Below are 19,045 nucleotides of genomic sequence, written 5' to 3'. Positions count from 1 at the left end.
TGCACTGTTGGTGGGGATGTAAATTGATACAGCCACTATGGAGAACAGTATGGCGGTTCCTTAAAAAACTAAAAATGCAACTACCATACGACCCAGCAATCCCACTACTGGGCATATACCCTGAGAAAACCATAATTCAAAAAGAGTCATGTAGCACAATGTTCACTGCAGCTCTATTTACAATAGCCAGGACATGGAAGCAACCTAAGTGTCCATCGACAGGTGAATGGAGAAAGAAGATGTGGCACATATATACAATGGAATATTGCTCAGCCATAAAAAGAAACGAAATTGAGTTATTTGTAGTGAGGTGGATGGACCTAGAGCCTGTCATACAGAGTGAATTAAGTCAGAAAGAGAAAAACAAATATCGTATGCTAACACATATATATGGAATCTAAAAAAAAAAAAGGTTCTTCAGAACCTAGGGGCAGGACAGGAATAAAGACGCAGACGCAGACGCAGACGCAGACGTAGAGAATGGACTTGAGGACGTGGGGAGGGGGAAGGGTAAGCTGGGACGAAGTGAGAGAGTTGCGTGGACATGTATACACTACCAAACGTAAAATCGATAGCTAGTGGGAAGCAGCTGCATAGCACAGGGAGATCAGCTCGGTGCTTTGTGACCACCTAGAGGGGTGGGGTAGGGAGGGTGGGAGGGAGGGAGATGCAAGAGCGAAGAGATATGGGGATATATGTACATGTATAGCTGATTCAATTTGTTATAAAGCAGAAACTAACACACCACTGTAAAGCAATTAAACTCCAATAAAGATGTTAATATATATATATATATATATAGATAGATAGATAGATTTTCAGAATGCAAAAGAAGGTAAACTTTTAGGTGCACAGATTCTTCAAAACAGCAATTTCACTTGCAGGAAGGAATGGCTCCCACAGTGATGCTTGCCCACATGTATACAGCCAGGTGGGAAGGGTGCTGGCTGCAGCGCTGCTCGTAGCAGCAAGGCTGGGAACGACCTAAATGTCCCTGAGCAGAGGACTGGACAAACAATGGGTGGTCCATCCGTCAATGGACTGCCACACAGCCACGTGTGTACCCACAGGGAATACCGACAACAGAGACATCCTTGTGTGAAGAAGACAAGGTACAGAACAGCAGGCAGTAGGTAATAAAATGGGATGTATTGACACAGCTGCCCGTGTATGCAGAGTATTTCTGGAAGGAAACATCAAGACTGCTCACAGTCATTACCTAGGAGCCTAGGTGGGAGAGAGACTAATTTTTCACTGGACCCCTTTTTTTCCTACAAAGTTTGAAACGTTTAACCACATCCATGTATTGCTTTCTCAATAAAAGCATAATTTTTGCACATAATAAAATAACTCCAGCAAAATGTACCCCAAGAAGCTTCCCTCTAGGTCTCAGGCATCAGACTCCCTGGGGGCAGGGCCCAGACACCTGGATTTTGAAGTCTCCTCAAGGGCTGCTGGTCTAGTCTTGCAGAACAGGTGGTCAGCCTCTGACAGGAAATGGAGGCAGCCTGGACAGCACAGGCCTCTGGGCAGGGCAGAAAGTAGCAGGGAAGACTCAGAAAAACTTGGCCTTACGGCATAAGAAGGATTTCAAGAGGGCTTTGAATGCTCAGTAGGTACAGCTGAGAGGGGAGGGTTCCTACAGGAAGGACTGGGGAAATTAAGTCAGGCTGGTAAGAGGGGAAGGGGAAGAATAATGTCTCTCTCAATATGGGATCCTGTCCCCTCCAATACTTGGTTTCCACTCATGGGAAATGAGGGGGCTGGGAGAGTCCTTTCCAGACTGATATCCTAAGGTATGCCTTTATTTCATCTCATCTAATATTAAAGGAAGCAAGGAGGGTCCCCAGCTTAGCACATGGCCACAGGGCTCCACACCTGTGCAGACTGTAATCAAATATTTGGAGGCTGCAGAAAATTCAGGCCCGGATCTTAGGTACAGCAGCCCTTGAGCGACTTCCTCCCCCTGGGGAGGAGCAGATGGCCTTCTGTAGAGATGCCCTTCTTCACCTTCTCGTTAATAATTAAGTCATTACCAAAGACCTCTTCTGTCACTTTTGAAGTTCAGTTTGCAGAGACTGGCTGCCTTGGCTTGCTTTACCATGATGCTCCAGGCTGAAGGCTCACAGGCTACAACAGTCTAGATCTAAGCCTCAGGCCCAAACTCCAGGGGTGTGCAGTGGAAAGAGCCCAAGGTGGGGGTCAGGAGGGCTAGGGTGAATCCTGGCTACACCTTGATGATTCTGTGGACCCTGGGAGGTCAGAAGCTAAGTCTCTAAGACGGCTCTGCTTGCCACTGTATCCCCAGGGCCAGCTCATCGCCTGGCACACAGCAGGCACTTAATAAATATTTGTTGAATAAGTGAACAACAGCTCAGCCAGTGAATCCCAGAGTGACCTTGGGCAAGTCACTTTCTGGAAAATGACGATGACAAGAATAGCAATCCTCTTAGGGTTGTATAAGAACCTAATGAGATAAAGTAGATGTAAGTGCTTTGAAATTAAAAAACAGGCTACACAAATATTAATGATCCAGAAACAATGTGCTATAAACGAAATGAAAAGAATGAATACATATGAGAATGATCACATTTACAAGAAAGCACCTGGCAAATGGTAAAGCATTAATCAAGTGAATAACTACAATTGAAAGGGACAGCACAGTCAGTCTAGTTCACTGTTCCAATATCCGAACATTTCTCAGGCTCTGTCTGTTCCAAAGGAGCACAAAAATCCCTCATCAAAACCTTTGTCCTGATTTTGGTATGAATTTGCCAAAGTAGACTGGCAGAAGGATCCTGGGGGTGTTTATTGGAGACAAGGGAGGAGTGGGGTGAGCGGAACACAGAGGCTGTGCCTGCCATGTGGCCTCACGACCCCAGGACAAGGCCCTGCTCAGGGCGGCACACCGAGAACGACTGGCCACCAGCTTCCTAGCTGCACACTGCCGCCAACCATTGCTGCCTCCCCTGCTAGCCGCTCTTAAGCACCAGTCCCCTTCCCCTTCCCTCTGCCCAGTGGCTATCCCTGGCTGCAGCCTGGGAAATAGGCTTCATCACCTTCATCACCTGGCTCTCCTGTGTTGCGAGTACCTCGGTCAAGTCCCTCCCTGCCTCTGTGGCTGGGCCAGGGCCCACCCTCTCCGGTGGGGGCTGGCTGCGAATCCCAGTGGGCCCAGTCATGGACATGCCCACTGCTGCACTAGACACACACGAGGCCCAGCTCTGGAGGCTGCTCACAGCCTGGCGAGTAAAACTGCTGATGTGAAGGCCCCTCAATTCCCTGACTCTCCCACCTTGAAGCAATTCTGAGCTGGTACCCAGCCCCAATCTTCCAGGTCTTTAGAAAGTAGGGGGTTCTGTCCTTTAGGGGATGTATTAGGTGCCCCCAATTCAAGGGGCAAGAAGGCTCAGATTCCTGGGATCCTAACAGTAGGAGGTTCCTTTCCAAGAAGCAGAGCTGAACTGTGGGAAGAGCCAGCATTTGCAGACAGTCAGCTTTGGGTCTGAGCCACATGTTCCTTATTTGTAAAATGGGGACGGTAAGTCCACCTGCCTCGGGCTTGCTGTAAGGATTTCATGAGAGCATCCATGGAGGCCCTGGCAGGTGTACGAGCAACGTGCTCAGACTATTATTTCCTGCTCCAAGTAGCGACACCCAACATCTTTCCCGCTGGCCCATCAGGCCCCCTGGTCAGGCTCTCCTCAGAGAACACAACATCCTCTGCTACCCCAACTGGCCCTTCCCTCTCGCACGGGCTCCACCCAAACACTGCCCTCTCCCTTCTCCGAGTTGCCTACAAAGCTCCTCCCTGTTGTCACTTTCATTCATTCCAATTCACCCAGCCTGACTCATCTTGAAAAAATCCTCCAGCTGTGCCATCCCGGCTCTAAAATCTTCCATGGCTCTCCAAAGCCTCGGCTCTTCAGCTCGCGTTCTATGCTGCCTACAATCTCCTGGCCCCTCCCTGAGCCCTGAGGCACTGTTTCCATAATATGCACTTACCCTGTCTAGCCCCCACACCTGTGCCTCCGCAGAAACCATTCCCAGGAACGCCAGCCCCAATGTCGGCCTCTGCGAATCCAGCCCCCTCACGAGGGCTCTTGTTTCCTCTGGGTCACGCTCACTTCTTCCTTCTCAGACAATGCTCTCCTTCAGGACATGCTTAATTACAGACTGTCGCACCGTCTCTCATAATTGTAGGCCTTGTCTCCCTTGTCAGATCCTAAGTTCCCAGGGGCAGAGGCCCTGTCTGTCTGGTCTCTCCCATCCTCTCAGAGCCTGGCCCAGGGCTGGGAGGGCAGGTTCCTGGACAGAAAGTGTTTTCCAAGCCCAGTTCAGCTCCAGGCTGAGCCAAGTCCAGCTCCAACCACTTGGGACCACTTTTCTTGCTTTTGTCCTATTCACTGGCCAAACCAGACCTCCATGCACCAGCTCTCCCCAGGGTGACCCAGGCCAGGGACAGAGAAATGAGGGAGACCTGGGTGGGGAGACAGCACTATGGCTCTCACCTGGCCCTGACATGGTCTCCTTCTGGGATCCGAGGCACATCCCTGTCCCTTTTCCTCCCTTAGCATGCTTCTTATAGTGAGACAAGAAACAATAACCTTTTAGCTCTAGAATATGGATTTTATTTGTCTTTAAGGTAGCCCTGGTTCCCAGGAGTGGGTAGGTGAGGAACCAGCTGATTCCAACACAGGCTGAGGGAGGCGAGGCAGCCACAGCCAGGACAGGGAAACCTGGGAACCTGAGAGGCACTCACACCGCACACCTCGATAGCCTCATTAAGTTCCTGTTGACGACTGGATTGCATTCCTGCCCAGATGTTCAATTCTACAGCCCTCACCCTGGCCAGGTCTGACAGTGTCTGCTGCTGGGACTGAGCAGGGGAAGGGTAATCTGCTTCTGGAAACAACCAGTTCTGCCTGAAACAAAGACCATGACGAGGGGCCAGTCTCCTCACCTGTAAAGTGGGGATAACACTGGGACCTGTATCATAGGATTGTTGCAATAATGCAGCTGGATAACGCCAGAAAGTGCTTAGCACAGTCCCCGACGCCCAGTGAACGGCAGTGTAGCAGACAGGTTCCCATTTCTTGAGGGGCCTTTACAACACGAGTTTGCATCCTCAGAGCAACCTGTGAGGAAGGCATTTCCATCCCAGTCTGACAGGGAAGAAAACTGAGGCGCAGGAAGTCGACCAATCCAAGGTCACACAGCAGGGACAAGCCAAACTGTGACACCAACCCGAGAAACTCTCAGTTCAGCTTTACCCAGAGTGTGGCCCACAGGCTTTCAGCGTCAGACTCCTCCAGAGGGCTGGTTTAAAAAGCTGATTCCTGCCCCCAGACCTGCCAAATGAGAATCTCTGGGGATAGAGCTCAGGAACCTGAACTCTGTAAAGATGAGGAGCCTAATTTTTATATACGAGGAAACTGAGGCACAGAGAGGTAAAGTGATCTCCAAGGTCACACTTTCAGCAAGTATGGACCTGGGACCGAATTCACAGTCTGACTCCAGCGGCAGCAATCAGAGACTTCCTGGAAGAGGTGGCATTTGACAATGTGGGCCTCAAAGGGAAGAGACAGCACCACGGGGGAGGGTACAGCACAAATAAAGGCTTGGAGCAGGAGAGGCCAGGCAACAACAGCTCAGTGTGGCTTGTGCTTCCAGATCCCTGAGGTGAAGAAATACATATGGAGCCACCACTGCCGCCTTCCCCTGAGAGCCCAGAGGGAGACATTCCTGAGCCATCTGAGCTTCTGGGAGGAAAGCCTGTTGTGTGCAGGGTCTACAACCAGCAGGTCTACGGCAGTGGCCCTCTGGGTGTGTCTGGCTGCTGCTCAGGATGAGAAAGCCAGGGAAGGTGGTGACTCAGTCCCCACCCAACCTCAAGCTAGTCCCATTTAAATTTGAGATGAGCTCAGAGGCTGGGGAAATGCCAAACAAACCCTCCTTGCAGAACAGATGCCAGATCCAGAGAAGGCAGCCCGAGCCGTAGGCTACCGGGCAGCAGCAATAAATGTGGAGCAACGCTGTGGGTTGCAGGGGGAGCCAAGTCAAGAGGCCTGGGCGCAAGCCCTCCCTGGGCCCCTATTCTTCATTCACCCATGAAACAGGGAGAACTCCACTGGCTTCTGACTTCCTCCCAGGGCTGTTGTGAGGAACAATGGAAAGGAAAGAGCCTGGCAGATTACACAATGTCCCACATAGGGAGAGGTTAGAGGATCACTGCTGTTAACATATTAGAACAGCCAGGAGGTGCTTTCCTTGCTACCTGAACCCCAGCCACAGCGGGTAGAGGGAAAGGCTGGGCCTCTGCCTTGTTCTCACAAAGCAAAAAGGGATCCAGATATTATCTCGAGGTGAAAGTTCACATTTATTAAACGCCTACTGTGTACCAGTTATTTTTTAATGTAGAATCTCACTTAATCCTTACCACAACCCTGCAGTGTAATTATGATTATCTTGCGTCCAGATGGGGAAACTGAAGCTCAAAGAAAGTAACTAGCCCAAGATTACACAGGTAGCGTGTGATGCAGACCAACCAAGACCAGGTGTCTGCGGCCCGAAAACCCACACTCTTTCTCTGGAACAGTTTGTATAAGAGGCAGAACATGTCTGGTATAGGGGTCCAGCTCAAGCACTGCCTCCCTCTGGAAGCCTTTTTGATCCCTTTGGCCGGACAAGATCTCTCTCCGATGAAACCCCACACAGCACATTATCAGCACACATCTGGCAGCACTCAACATATTCTGCCTCTTATTTTGTGATCAAGCACACTTTTAACAGGTAAGATAAGATGTAGGTGCAAATAGGTGGCATTTCAGTTACCTTAAAATCCTCAAATGTCAGGGCTGGAAGCACCTAAGAGAGCACAACAACCAGCTTCCTCATTTTTTCGAAGGAAAAATACAGACAGAGGAAGACACTTGTCTGAAGTCATACAGCATCTTAGCATCAGAGCCGAGAATAGAACCCTGGCACTCTGCCTCACACAATTTCTCTAGGGATTCCATGATTTCAGAATCAGCCTTAGGACAAGGATTATCATTCCCACTTTACAGATAAGGAAGCTGAAGCCCAGGCGAAAGCAGCCTCCCTGAGAGGTGAGGTGTGGGGACCACAGCCCTGATTCCCTCCACTTTCAGGCCAGAGACCAAGCCCTTTCTCCTCCCTGCTGCAAGTAGTCTGTGTAGCGTGTCAAGCTCAGGGCCCACAGTAAAAGGTCAACGGATGCTGGAAACTGTCATTATACACCAGTGCGCAGGTGACACCAGCCAGACAGCGACCTCCTCAGAGGCAGTGCTACGGCAGAGGACACAGGAGTCCTGGCTGAAATCCTGTGGGTCCCTGGTCTCTCTGTAAGACGAGGGGGCTACAATAGCTGATCTTATCTCCTGCTCCAAACTTCTGGGACATCTGAGGCTCCTTGACAGCAGACCCCAGCTGTCTGTGGAGCATCTCTCAGCTGAAGCCTTGGTTCCCCCACTCTATGGGAAGATGGAAAAGCAGGTGGGGCTCACAGCCACAAACTGACAGGCTTTATTCCCAAGTGCCACTGGCCAAGCAGGGCCCACCCTTAAAAAACAACAGGATGGAACATGGAAAATCCAACTGTCTCCAGCACAGACATTCAGCTGGGCACACCCACCTATCTTTACAAACTGGCAAAGAGCAACCAGGAATGGGGGCATAAAAAGGGGCAGCCTGCCCCCTGCCCTACTGGAAGGGCAGGTGCATTTCTGAACAACCAGGTGGCAATGGAGTGGGGGGGAGGGTGAAGAACTCTGGGCTGGGGAGTCCCAGGCCTGGATCCCTGTCCCAACTCTGCCATGAACTAGCCTGTGTGCCCCAGGCAAGCTGCTTTCCCTCTGTGGGGCTCAGTTTAAAGACAGGCTGACAGTTCCCGAAGTGTCTTTATAGATGTTTCATTTGATTGTCATGACAACCTTGTGAGGCTGCCATAATTATTCCCTTTTTACAGATGGAGAAACTGAGACTTGGAAAGGTTGAAGGTCTCATTCAAAGTCACACAGCTTGAAGCTGGCCGCAGAGGTCTTAGACCACCAAACCCAATCCTCAAGGGTGGTCAGGTTAAAAACAACCCCTCTCTCCCCACACCCTGATTGACAGTCTCCACAAGACCAAGGCAGCACAGACCCTGGTTCACCTGCCCAGTCTGGTGGCTGGCAAAGTTCTGGCCACAAACCGCACAGCCCAGCTGCCTAGGAGGCCGCACCCCCCCATGCAAAATTTGATTACTCAAGTTGGCAAGAACGCAGTCCCCACCCCCAATCGGGTCTAAATAAACGCCCAAGTGATATCACATCCTGCTGGCTCCAAAATAGCCCAGGCCTGCCCACAAGCAATCACAAAATGCCAGGCCATGCAGGGCCAAGCGGGCAGGGATGCCCAGCCCGTGGCACCGTCCACACACACAAGCAACTAAAGCAGAAGCCTCAGAGCAGGAAGGCTCCCCCTCCCACCTCTGCCAGACAGCCTGGCCCCTCCCTCCTTGCCCCCTTTGTGGGGAGGCCCCAGAGCCTCCTGCCCCAGCGCCAGCCCTCGCCCCAGCGCCAACCCCATGGAGCCTCGGCCGCGGCCAGCCTGCGGGCGCACTCCAGCCAGACCCGGACACCCCACCACTCACATTGCTTCAAGAGCTCCAGACACAAAGCCATGAGGGCCGGATGGGGGTCAGAGACCCAGAGACCGGCAAAGACAGAAAAGGGGAGAGGGAGAGACACAGGAGCAGAGAGAAGGGGAGACAGGGGACCGGGGCAGAGAAAGCAAGGGGGAGCGGCAAGAGCCCTGGCAAAGGAGTAGCCTTAAAGGGGGGTCTGCCGCGCAGGAGATATCGAGTGGTGACACCAGCAAGACAGATGCGGGGGCAGAGAGAGGCAGGGAGAGCAAAGCAGGGGGCCCCGACCCAGAGGAATGAGGAGCGCGGAGGCCCGAGAGAACAAGGAGAGACAGCGACAGGGGACAAACCAAGGGAAGGCAGGGAGGGGCGCTGAAGTCTGGGAGCTGGGGAGCTTTGGGGGTCCCAAGGAGAGACCCCAAGGGATCTAGGAGGTATCAGCGTATACAGGGGACACCAAAAGAGGGAAAACCCTGAAGCAATGAGGGCTAAGAGGAGGCAAGACCCCCGGGATTTGGGGGGACAGATGGAAGGGAGGACCCTCAAGGGATGTGCGGGAAGCTCAGAGGAGAGCCTTGGGGGAGTGTGGAAGGTGTTCAGAAAAAAAAGGTCCCCAAAGGGGCGCTCAGAGGGGGTAGGATCTGAGGGATGAGACGAGCGCCTTGAGGGGGATCCGAGATCGGGGAGCGAGGGAGGGGCTGGGAGGCAGCGCGAGGGCAGAGACAAAGAGACAGCGAGCCAGGGAGAGACAAAGCGGGCGGAGCGGGGCTACGGGCCCGAGGGCTGGTGGCCGGACAGAAGGACGGAAGCGCGAGCGGGCGGGGGGACGGACGGACGGACGGACAGAAGGGGAGGAGGGCGGGGGCAGGGCAGGGCAGGGCCGGGCGGGGGCGGCGCCCGTCTCCTCGCGGGGCCGCGGCTGCTCCGGGCGGCGCTGGGCGGGCCCCAGGCGTCCGGGCTGAGGAGGCGGCGGCGACGACGTGGACCGGACAGACCGACGAAGTGACGGATGGGCTGGCGGCAGCTGCGGCCAGCGGCGGGCACTCACCCTCCTCCCTCACGCGGCCCGGCCCGAGGCTCCGGTTTTGTACGCCCGAGGGGCGGGGCCTCTGGGTTAAAGCCCCGCGCCGGCCCCGCCCAGCCCCGCCCCCCGCGTCACGCGCGCGCGCGTCGCTCGGGACTCCCGGGATGGGCGGGGGCGCGCGCAACCCTCTCGGCACGTGGCCGTAGCGCGCGCGCGCGGAGGGGCGTGTGCGCAAGCGCGCGGGGCGCTCAGTCCAGCCTACGCCCAGGCCGCCCGACCCCGAGAGGGAGCGCGCGCCCACGTCAGCACGCGCATGCCTGAGCACGGGGGACTCCGCCCCTCTAGCCGCCCCCACCAAACCGGTTCCAGCTGGAACCAGACGCATGCTCCCTGACGCGAGAGCGGCCAGCAGAATCTGCCCCAGTTTACCGTGGCGACACCTCGCTGTTCCCGGGGGAAACAGGCTCAGAGCAAGCAGTCTGAGGTGGTCTTCTCATCTCTGTGTGGTCAGATTAGCCCCCCAGGTACTATCGACTGTACGTCCTGAGTGTTTCTGGTTGTCCCCTCTACTCCATCCTCGCTTTGCTGTGCTCATCTGAGGTCCTCCAGGTTGGGTTAGAATCCCTGCTCGTACTCCGGAGGGCTGTGTGACCTTGGACAAGATACTCATTCAACCTCCTAAGCCTTCATTTCCTCCATAGTAAAAACCATCACATCCAGGATGCCTTGGAGAGCCAAGTGCAGTAGGAGCTGCCTGAATTCATAAATCACTCCCTTCGTGGCTCATGGCCTTCCCAGTTCCCCACTTCTCCCCTGCAAGTCCCCTTACTCACAGTCCTGGTCCTTGGGGTCTCATCCCTCATCTGCACCTACCTGCAGATCCAGCTTCTGCTCCCCCACCTGCCTTGCTGGGTGACCTAGGCAAGTCCCTTCCCTTCTCTGTGCATCTCTTTTCCAAATGTAAAGTGGAGGAAAGAATCTTACTCAAGGGACTTCCCTGGTGGCGCAGTGGTTAACGATCTGCCTGCCAATGCAGGGGACACTGGTTCAATCCCTGCTTGGGGAAGATCCCATATGCCGCGGATCAACTAAGCCCATGTGCAACAACTACTGAGCCCGTGTGCCACATCTACTGAAACCCATGCCTGTGCTCCACAGCAAGAGAAGCCGCCACAATGAGAAGCCTGCACACCACAACGAAGAGTAGCCACCTCTCGCCACAACTAGTTTCTCTAGCCCACGCGCAGCAACGAAGACCCAACGCAACCAAAAATATAAGTTTTTCTTAAAAAGCATCTTACTCAAGAAGATGATGCAGTCTTTCCAATACCACTGTCTTGCATAAAGGTAATAGTAACAAAAGCAACTGAGGGCTATTGAGCCTTTTTTGATGCCAGGCGCTGTACTAAGCACTTGGAAGGTATTAGCTTACTTTGCCCTTCTCACAGTCGCTATGCTACACCTGTACCATTCACTTAGTATTTATCTTTAGATTGATTACTTAGGAAAATTCAGGAAGCCCCAAAGCACAGGCCTGACTCTGTCTTGCTCCGTCCCAACCACACCAGCCCTGCTCCTCCTCCGATGCACTAGGCACCCTCCTGCCTCAGGGCCTTCGTACCACTCTTCCCCCTGCCTGGAGTACCTCCCCAGCACTACTCCTTCCCTCACTTCCTTCAAGTGCTTGCTCAAACATCTGTCTCAATGAGTTCTATCCTGGTACCCTGTTTATGCTGCAATAGCCCTGTCTTCCTGCTGCCGGCACTCCCAGTAGTCCTTGCCCTACACTACTTGCCAGTAAACCACATACTTATTTGAGTTATTTATGCTTATTGTTTTGTCTGCCTGCCCCCATATGCCCCCCCCCCAAAAGTATGTAGTCTCTATGAAGGCAGAGGTTTCCCTTTTGTTCACTGATGTGTCCCCTGGTGCCTAGAGCAGAGCCTGGCCCATTGAGGTTATCAGTAAGCATCTATTCAATGAAAGGGCTGCCTCACTGCAAGGCTCTTGCCCTTAACTATGGCCTCAGGGCCTCCAAGGTTCAACTTAAGCACCTTAGTCTTTCCTCCTTTGGCCTGACCTCTCTACCCCTGAGGGAGTAAGGAATTATTCTTGTTCAAGAATCTCAAAGCTGGGGTTCCCAGCCTGCCCACCAGTTCTTAAGCCCAATCACTGTTTCCCCCAGAAGGCTCAGTGGGTCTGCCTAAAAATGGGACTTAGGAGAGTAACTCAGTGGACCAGGAGCTTCCTGGTCCACGGCTGGGTGGGGCTGTGGGAGGAAGCCCACCTTCTGCCCAGCGCCCTCTGGGGAGAGGTGCCTATTTCAGGAGGTGGGAATTCTGGCTCCTCATCACTCACTGTAGGAAGGCCTCCCGGACACTCCCATTGCTCTGACTCTATGGCCCCTGCCCAGGCCTCACTGTGCCTTGCCTGGACCACTGCACAGCTTCCAATCCATCCTGCCCACGTGGCCAGATAATTCTCCCTGAAACTCCTGTGACCACGCTGCATCTCTTTACCAGGACCTTGGATGGCCCCCCCAACACAGAATAGTGGGGAACTCAAGCCAGGCAGACCGAGGTGGGAAACGGCTCCTTGACCTTCTAACTGGGTGACCCTGACTTGACACTCACCTCCTCTAGGCTACAGTTTCTTTGTAAAATATCTGTAAACGTGTGTGTGTGTGTGTGTGTGTGTGTGTGTGTGTGTGTGTGTGTGTGGTTAACTGGGCTAGATAAGGAACGTCAGATAAGTGCAACATTCCTGGACAAAGTAGCCATCACTAATCGATGGTGGCACGTTTCTCTGCTTAACCCAATCTCAGTCCTGAGCTCCAGGGATCAGAGATGACATGTGAGTTGAAGTCTATTTGCATCTCTGGTCATGATGGTCTTTCAGGTTCCTCTCAGCCCTGATATTCTGGGGATTGGAGTGTCCAGCCTGATAGGAGCCTGTAGTGTAATAACCGGAGATTGTGGAGGGTTAGGCCTGGGAAAGGGCTTGGGGGACAAGGCCGCCTGGAAGGTTGGCTGCTTACTGGAATTTTGTCAGCCTCCCTTCCTGTGTCTATGGAGGAGAGAGTAAATCAGAGAAGAAACTGGGAGAGTTCTGGGGGAGGGGAGAGGGGACAAAGAAGGGAGGACAGAGCATTCTGTGACTCAGATAGGAGGTGTTTGGGGGTCCCCAAACCCAAGCCTCACAACATAGATGGAGAAATTGAGGCACAGGGAGGGGTCAGGACCCACCCAGAGTGACACAGCACAGCTGAAACTAGAACTCAGGGCCCCTGAGCAAGGAGCAAGGGTGTTTCCCAGTCCAGAAACCTATCCCAAGCGCTGCCAGAGAGTGACTCCAGGTGTGTGCACATGTGCACGTGTACACACGTGTACCCCTGTGCAGCTGCGGGGAATGCAGTTGGTGCGGGGCAGGGGTAGGTGGCAGGTACCACCCAGCAGCCACCGCTCCTAGGTGTTGTCGCAGTCTCCCTTGTGATTCAGAGGGAGTGGGAGAGACACAGAAAGGAGGCTGGGGAGGGAGAAGGGCCAGAAATTTAGAAGAAAGAAAGGGAGAGAGGCTGGGGGGGAGAAACAGGGCTGAGGGAGACAGGCAGACAGAAGGTTAAGATGGTGGAGGGGAGGGGAAGCTGGAAGAAAGGGATGGAGGAAGGGAGGGAGAAGAGGAGAATGAGCGCTAATGGGGGATGGGCAGCGTCAGCGAAGGGAGGAGTGGGACGGAGCGCGTTCTCTGTTCTTTCTTTTCTTTCTCAGAAGTGGAGAAAGAGGGGGCAGGATGGGGCAGACTGAGGGGGTAATGGCACCCCGTGGGCCCTCCCAGGTAGGTCCTTTGGCTGGGGAGGGGCATGCGTATGTAGCGAAGCTTCTGTTTCCCCCACCATCCGGGCTGGGGCCGACCCTGCCTGCCAGTCACCTGCCAGAGCTATTTCTGGAATGTGGAATCTGGGTCAGAGAAGGGGAGGGACAGAGGGGGTGCTGACAGCTGGGAAGCTGGTCAGCCCCCAGCAAGTGGGTGGGGGGGTGGGCAAGCTCCATGCCCTGCCCAGGGCCACTCGGGAGGGGCCCACCCCTCCCAGGCTCTCACCATCTCAGTAAGTGGCCTTCACATCCACCCACCTGCCGGCATATGGCCTGAGAGCGTATGTGCCCATGTGAGGGTGACAAAGAGCTTTCATGCCCCTCAGCGACTGGGGGTTCAGAACAGCCCTGGGTGGGGGACAGGCCCCGGACTGCTCACTTCCTGGAGACATATGCTGAGGACAGGGGGCAGCCTTCTGAGCAAGGGTGACCCCTGCAGGGAGACAGTGTCTGAGGGAGGGTGTACCTGTGGGTGGTGGGGTGTGTCTGTGAGGAGGGAGGTGGTTACGGGCCAGAATGCCATGGATGGTGGTGCAAGCTTTACACTGATGAAGGGTGCCACGTATAAGGCGGGTGCTGTTCACAACACAGACATAATCGAATTGTATATTTATTATGACATATCTGTGGCAGATGGCAGTAAAGGACATTATTCTAATAAAAATTGTGCATCATGATAATTTTCCAATAGATGACAGTTAAGTGTCTTTCCTAACCCAGCACTAAGGTACTGTAGGGACCAACTGCAGCTCTGGGCACAGGTCTGAAAAATCTGGTGGCTTTGGTTTTCCCTGCAAGGCAGGTGAGTTTACCTGCTGAGCATGAGGGGATCAGGGGTTGGAGGAGAGAGGAGCACGTACGTAGTAGTCACTGTGGAGACCTGGAGGGAGGGCTGAGTGGGGAAACACGGGGTAGGGGGGATTGTTTTGGTGGCTCCAATCTGTTAGGGGCATGATTTCCTCACGGGTGTGGAGGTGGCATGAGCCTTGAAGGAGACACACACATATGTGAGAGCATGTGCAACTGTATGTAGAGATTAGGTGTATGTTTGTGCATGTGAGAATATCAGTGTGCATGTGTTTTTATATGTTTTCAGAGAGAGAGGTCTTAGGGTACAGAACCTTATATATGTCCATAAGTAGGTATATATGTGCACACATGTCCGGGTAGGTGTCAGATGTTGCTACCAGTACTTTCTTGAGTATCCTGGTTTGGGCTTAAGCTCCCAAACTGAGAATAATTGGAGCCCCACATCCCTACATTTAAAGCCAGAAATGCTGGATTATTCATACAGGATGTGCTGAAGGGGCCGTGACTGAATTTTTTTTTTTTTTTTTGTGATTGAATTTTTGGCCTCAATTCTCAACCCTTCCCTGTGTTCATGCCCTTTGCAATGGAACTGCAGTTTCTCCCACAAAAGGTTGAGTGTATTTCCCTGGACCTTGGCTTTGGGCTCATGTGACTTGCTTTGACCAACCAGATGTTCACAGGTGTGACACAGAGACTTGAAATGAGCTTGTACTGTGGGATTTGCCCTCTTATACTTCTGCCACCACCATGAGAAGTACATGCCTTGGCTAGGGCACTGATTCCAGGAGTGCGCTTTGGTTCCAGAAGGAGAATATAGGACATGCAGAGCAGAACCAGCCAACGAAAAAACTCATGAATGAGAACAAATGCGCATTATTGTGTGCCTCTGAAATTAGATGAGCTTGTTTGTTACACGGCATTATTGCGATAATAGTTGATAGATACAGAAATTGGTACCAAGAGTGGGGTGTATAAGCAACAAAAACAAAAATATGTAGCATCGGCTCTGGGACCAAGTGGTGAGCAGTGAGCAAACTGTTAGAGGAGGCTTGAAAAAAGGTTACCCATACTCTGCAGAGACAAAATGCTTGGTAAAACTGTCAATCTACAGTAACTTGAAGAGAACCAATGGATTTGGGCAAGAGAGTTTCCAGGTAAAATGCTGAAAGCAAGAGCTGGCTCCTTTGGGCTGAATTTGATAAGGACTTAGAAGAAAGAGGAATTCATAAAAGAAATAGGGAGTGTCACAGGGAGTGTTTAGAGGGAATACAGAGAGCCCAGAACTCGCTGAGTTGGACAAGAGATCAGTCAACTCCAGCTTCTCCAGCCAGTAAATCAGTTTCAAATTAATATACAGCCTGGGGACAAAGATCAGACCAAGGTCATGGCCTTCAGATACAGCATGTGGGTCAGATCATATCGAGGATGTGGTTATGACATCTTTTATTAATACTCTAAAATAATAAGGTAACATTCAGTAGATGCTCTCAGCTGCTCAGAAGAGCTTCTAGAAAGCTTAAGAGCATGGCCCCACAGAAGCCTGATGCACCCAAAGTCATCATAATTGAGTTGAGAGAGACTGACATGACTCAAAAATAATGGTGGGTGTGCTTTTTGGTACATGGGGTTAAGTGGAATCAAATACATCGAAAACCCATAAAGTGTTTGAGGGAGGTGTGTGGCCAAAACTATGATCAGCTTAGGCTCAAGGGACCGAGACCACTCAAGATGTAAAAAGACAACTGGGTCCCTAACTTTCTTCAGGCAGGAAGCAGACAAAGAAGGCTCTTTGGCTGCCCAAAGGCCTATTCTCCAATGCTTTCTTTAGACAATGCCAACAAAGCTAATGGAAAAGGAAGGGCTTTCAGAGAGCAGGGCCAAGAGCTACGGAAAACCATGGCTTAGGGAATCAACCCCAGAGCATAGAGCTTGGGCCTAGTCAAGAGACATTCCCTTTCCCAGAGTATTTGCCCAACATCTGCCCAGAAGGACTTCAGAATGGCCATGGATCAGTAAGTCTCTGAACCCCTTCTCCCTCTTTCTGAACAGGACTGTGGACTGCCTGTCCCTATTTTACCAAGGTATGCTGGGTGTGTGTGCGGGGGGTTGGGAGGTGGGAGGTAGATACCTTTTTTTTTTAATTTTAGATTTTAGGTTGCTTGATCAAGAGGAGCCACATCCATATCTGACACAGATCATGAGATGTTTTTTCCTTTTTAAAAAACGTATGTATGTATGTATGCATGTATTTATGTATTTATTTATTACTCAAGGAGAGTTGATTTACAATATTGTATTAGTTTCAGGTGTACCATGAGATCCTGATGTTATGATTGGATGAGTCTTTTCAGGATCTTTGGGATAAGGGTATTTTCTGTGGGAGGGACATGAACAAATGTGGCCAAGAAAGTGGACCACAGTAAATTGAATTACTGACCCTGATTCTTCACCCCTTCCTCTGTCCACACGGTGGGAGGATAGTTCTCCATCCCTTGTTTTTGAGCTATGACTTCCTCTAACTAATAGGATTTTAGCAGATATTATGCAAGCAGGGACCTTGAAATGTGCCTGTGTAGTTAGGCTTGCTCTCTGTGCTTCTGCCATCAACATGAGAAGAACATGCCCTGCTAAAGCCACTGCTCCCAGGAGGACACTTTGGTCCCAGGAGGAGGGTGAGAAACATGTGGAGGAGAGCCATTCCAGCTGACCCACAAACTTGGGAGCAAGAAATAAATGTTACTTGTTGTATTACACTGATTTTGTAGTTGTTTGCTTTGCAGCACTATTGTAGCAATAGCTGACCAATACAGGGACCCAGACAGTTCTGGGACATGTAGCCCATCACCCATCTTCAGTCCATTCACGAGTGATTGGGGTCGGGGGAGATCGGTGAGTGAAGGTTTGTTTGAAGAAAATTGTTGATGTGCTATCTGATTCCCCAGGCCCACCTCCTGCTTAGAGAACTTTCCTTGGGCCTGATGATGTGGGGAATCTGATCCTTTACCTGAGACTCTTATAAGACTGTAACAGAGTGCCTGGGAGAGCCTGGCAGGGATACCCTGGATTTGGAGGCCAAAGAAACTGGACCCCGACACCTGCTTTGGAGACTTCTAATGTGGAGAGGCTGGCAGGCTTAGCTGTGATAGCAGGTCTAGAAGGAAAGCTGTAGCAGACCAGCCTATACTTTCAGAGTTCTGCAAGGCACAGGCCTCATTTTCACATGGGTAAAGCGGGAGCTGAGGGAGACAGTAGGGCTGGAGTTGTCATCGGAGGAGTCTGCCCAAGATGCCTGCCTGGCAGGGCCAGGTCCCCTGGCAAAAAGAGGCTGAGTGCGGAGGAGGGCGACCACTGGTTGGAGGAGCTGAGACAGAATAAGCAGCAGTGGCCTGGAGGGGGATTGCCCATGCTAGGAAGGAAGACACCACAAGGGCCCTGCAAGATAGGAGAAACTCTGAAAGTACCACCTAAGAGAAAGAGCTAGCAAGTGGCACCTGTCACACAGATACTCCTGGTGCCAGACAACATCTGCACTAGCGACCTTCCCCTCCCCCTGGAGGAACCAGAAATGGCCACGGATGAACAAGGAACAGAGAAGACACTCACCACCACGCCCAGCTCCCCACTGTGGGCTTCTGAGCCTAGTCAGGCCCTAGCTGCAGGTGCATGAGGTCTGAAGTAGATGAGACTGATGTTTTGAAATGAGACCAGACTCTCAATACCTGAAAATGAGACTGTTCCTTAAGGTCTAAAAATGCCTGGAAAAGCTCGGGGATCTGCCCAGATATCAGCCATGATTTGAAAGGCAACAGTGAAACAAAGTGGTTTCTTGCTCTGCCCCCTGCCTTTGCAGTTTTCAGTCAATAAGCTGGTTTCTTGTGTATAGAATATCCATAAGATTCAGGCTCATTTATTTATATCAAACACCAATTGACCGCTTGAAACATGTGGTTTTCCTACAATAATCCAACCTCTGTGCCTTTGATTGTCAGGAGGCTCAGAGTCAAGTCTGAGAACCAGTAAGAACAGCTACACCTGTCAGCTCCTACCATGTGCAAGGGCCCGCCTAAACCTCTCCAGGCACAGCCTTATTTCATCTCCCCTGAGAGCTCGCTGGGGTCTGGCTTATGCCTCAATTTATACATGGGGAAACTGAGGCTCAGGGAGGAAAACTCTCTAGTCAGAGTGAGATCGAAGTTCTCTCTACTAAGCCAGAAATTGTGCTATGATCTTCCTGGGTCTTGATGGTCATGGCTTGCTCTGGGACACAGGGTCCCCTTTTTCTCTGATCGTGCCTGGGTTATTGTCAGAGAACTTAGAGCAAGTATCAGAAAGGATAGGTTGTCCCTGACTGTGAATATGAGAGAAACCTGCAAACCCACCCCTTTGAGAAGGCTCAATGCAGATCCCATCCTCTTCCCTGCAGGGGCCCACCCTCCCCACAGGTTTGCCTACCTGAACTAATCCAAACAGGTAAGTAGGGCTTCAGTAAGAGCCAGGGTCTAGAGAGTCAGGGGCAACCAAGTATCTCACAAGCTCCAGCCCTCACGACCCCCTCACCCCATCCCCAGTGTTGACATCTGCCTCTGTGACAGCCCCCCACCCCCCACTGCTGCCATTTGAGCTCCAGTTCACCAGTTGGTGGGAAGTTCAGCCCCAAGGCCTCCTGCTTTTGCTGGCCACCCCTCCAATCCTGGC

The 19,045-nt window shown here is 52.1% G+C and overlaps 1 protein-coding gene across 2 annotated transcripts in view; it reads right to left on the bottom strand.

Moving 5' to 3' along the window:
* DLGAP4 (DLG associated protein 4) overlaps positions 1 to 10,068 on the bottom strand; it is a 70,219-nt gene extending 60,151 nt beyond the window's left edge. The window contains exon 1 of one of the 2 annotated variants that reach the window (XM_089896833.1): positions 9,693 to 10,068. In XM_089896833.1, coding sequence (XP_089752959.1) covers positions 9,693 to 10,053 — 361 coding nt within the window. In that variant the 5' untranslated portion in view covers positions 10,054 to 10,068. The other variant, XM_022592501.2, reaches the window with a different exon arrangement.
* Between the last annotated feature and the right edge of the window lie 8,977 nt (positions 10,069 to 19,045).

The sequence above is a fragment of the Delphinapterus leucas genome, chromosome 15 (genome assembly GCF_059928025.1).
Source record: "Delphinapterus leucas isolate spDelLeu-1000000601 "Yukka" chromosome 15, BTC_Dleu_Yukka2, whole genome shotgun sequence".
Lineage (NCBI taxonomy): Eukaryota > Metazoa > Chordata > Mammalia > Artiodactyla > Monodontidae > Delphinapterus > Delphinapterus leucas.
Note: the sequence above shows the minus strand (reverse complement) of the source record. Positions and strands in the feature narration are given on the sequence as shown.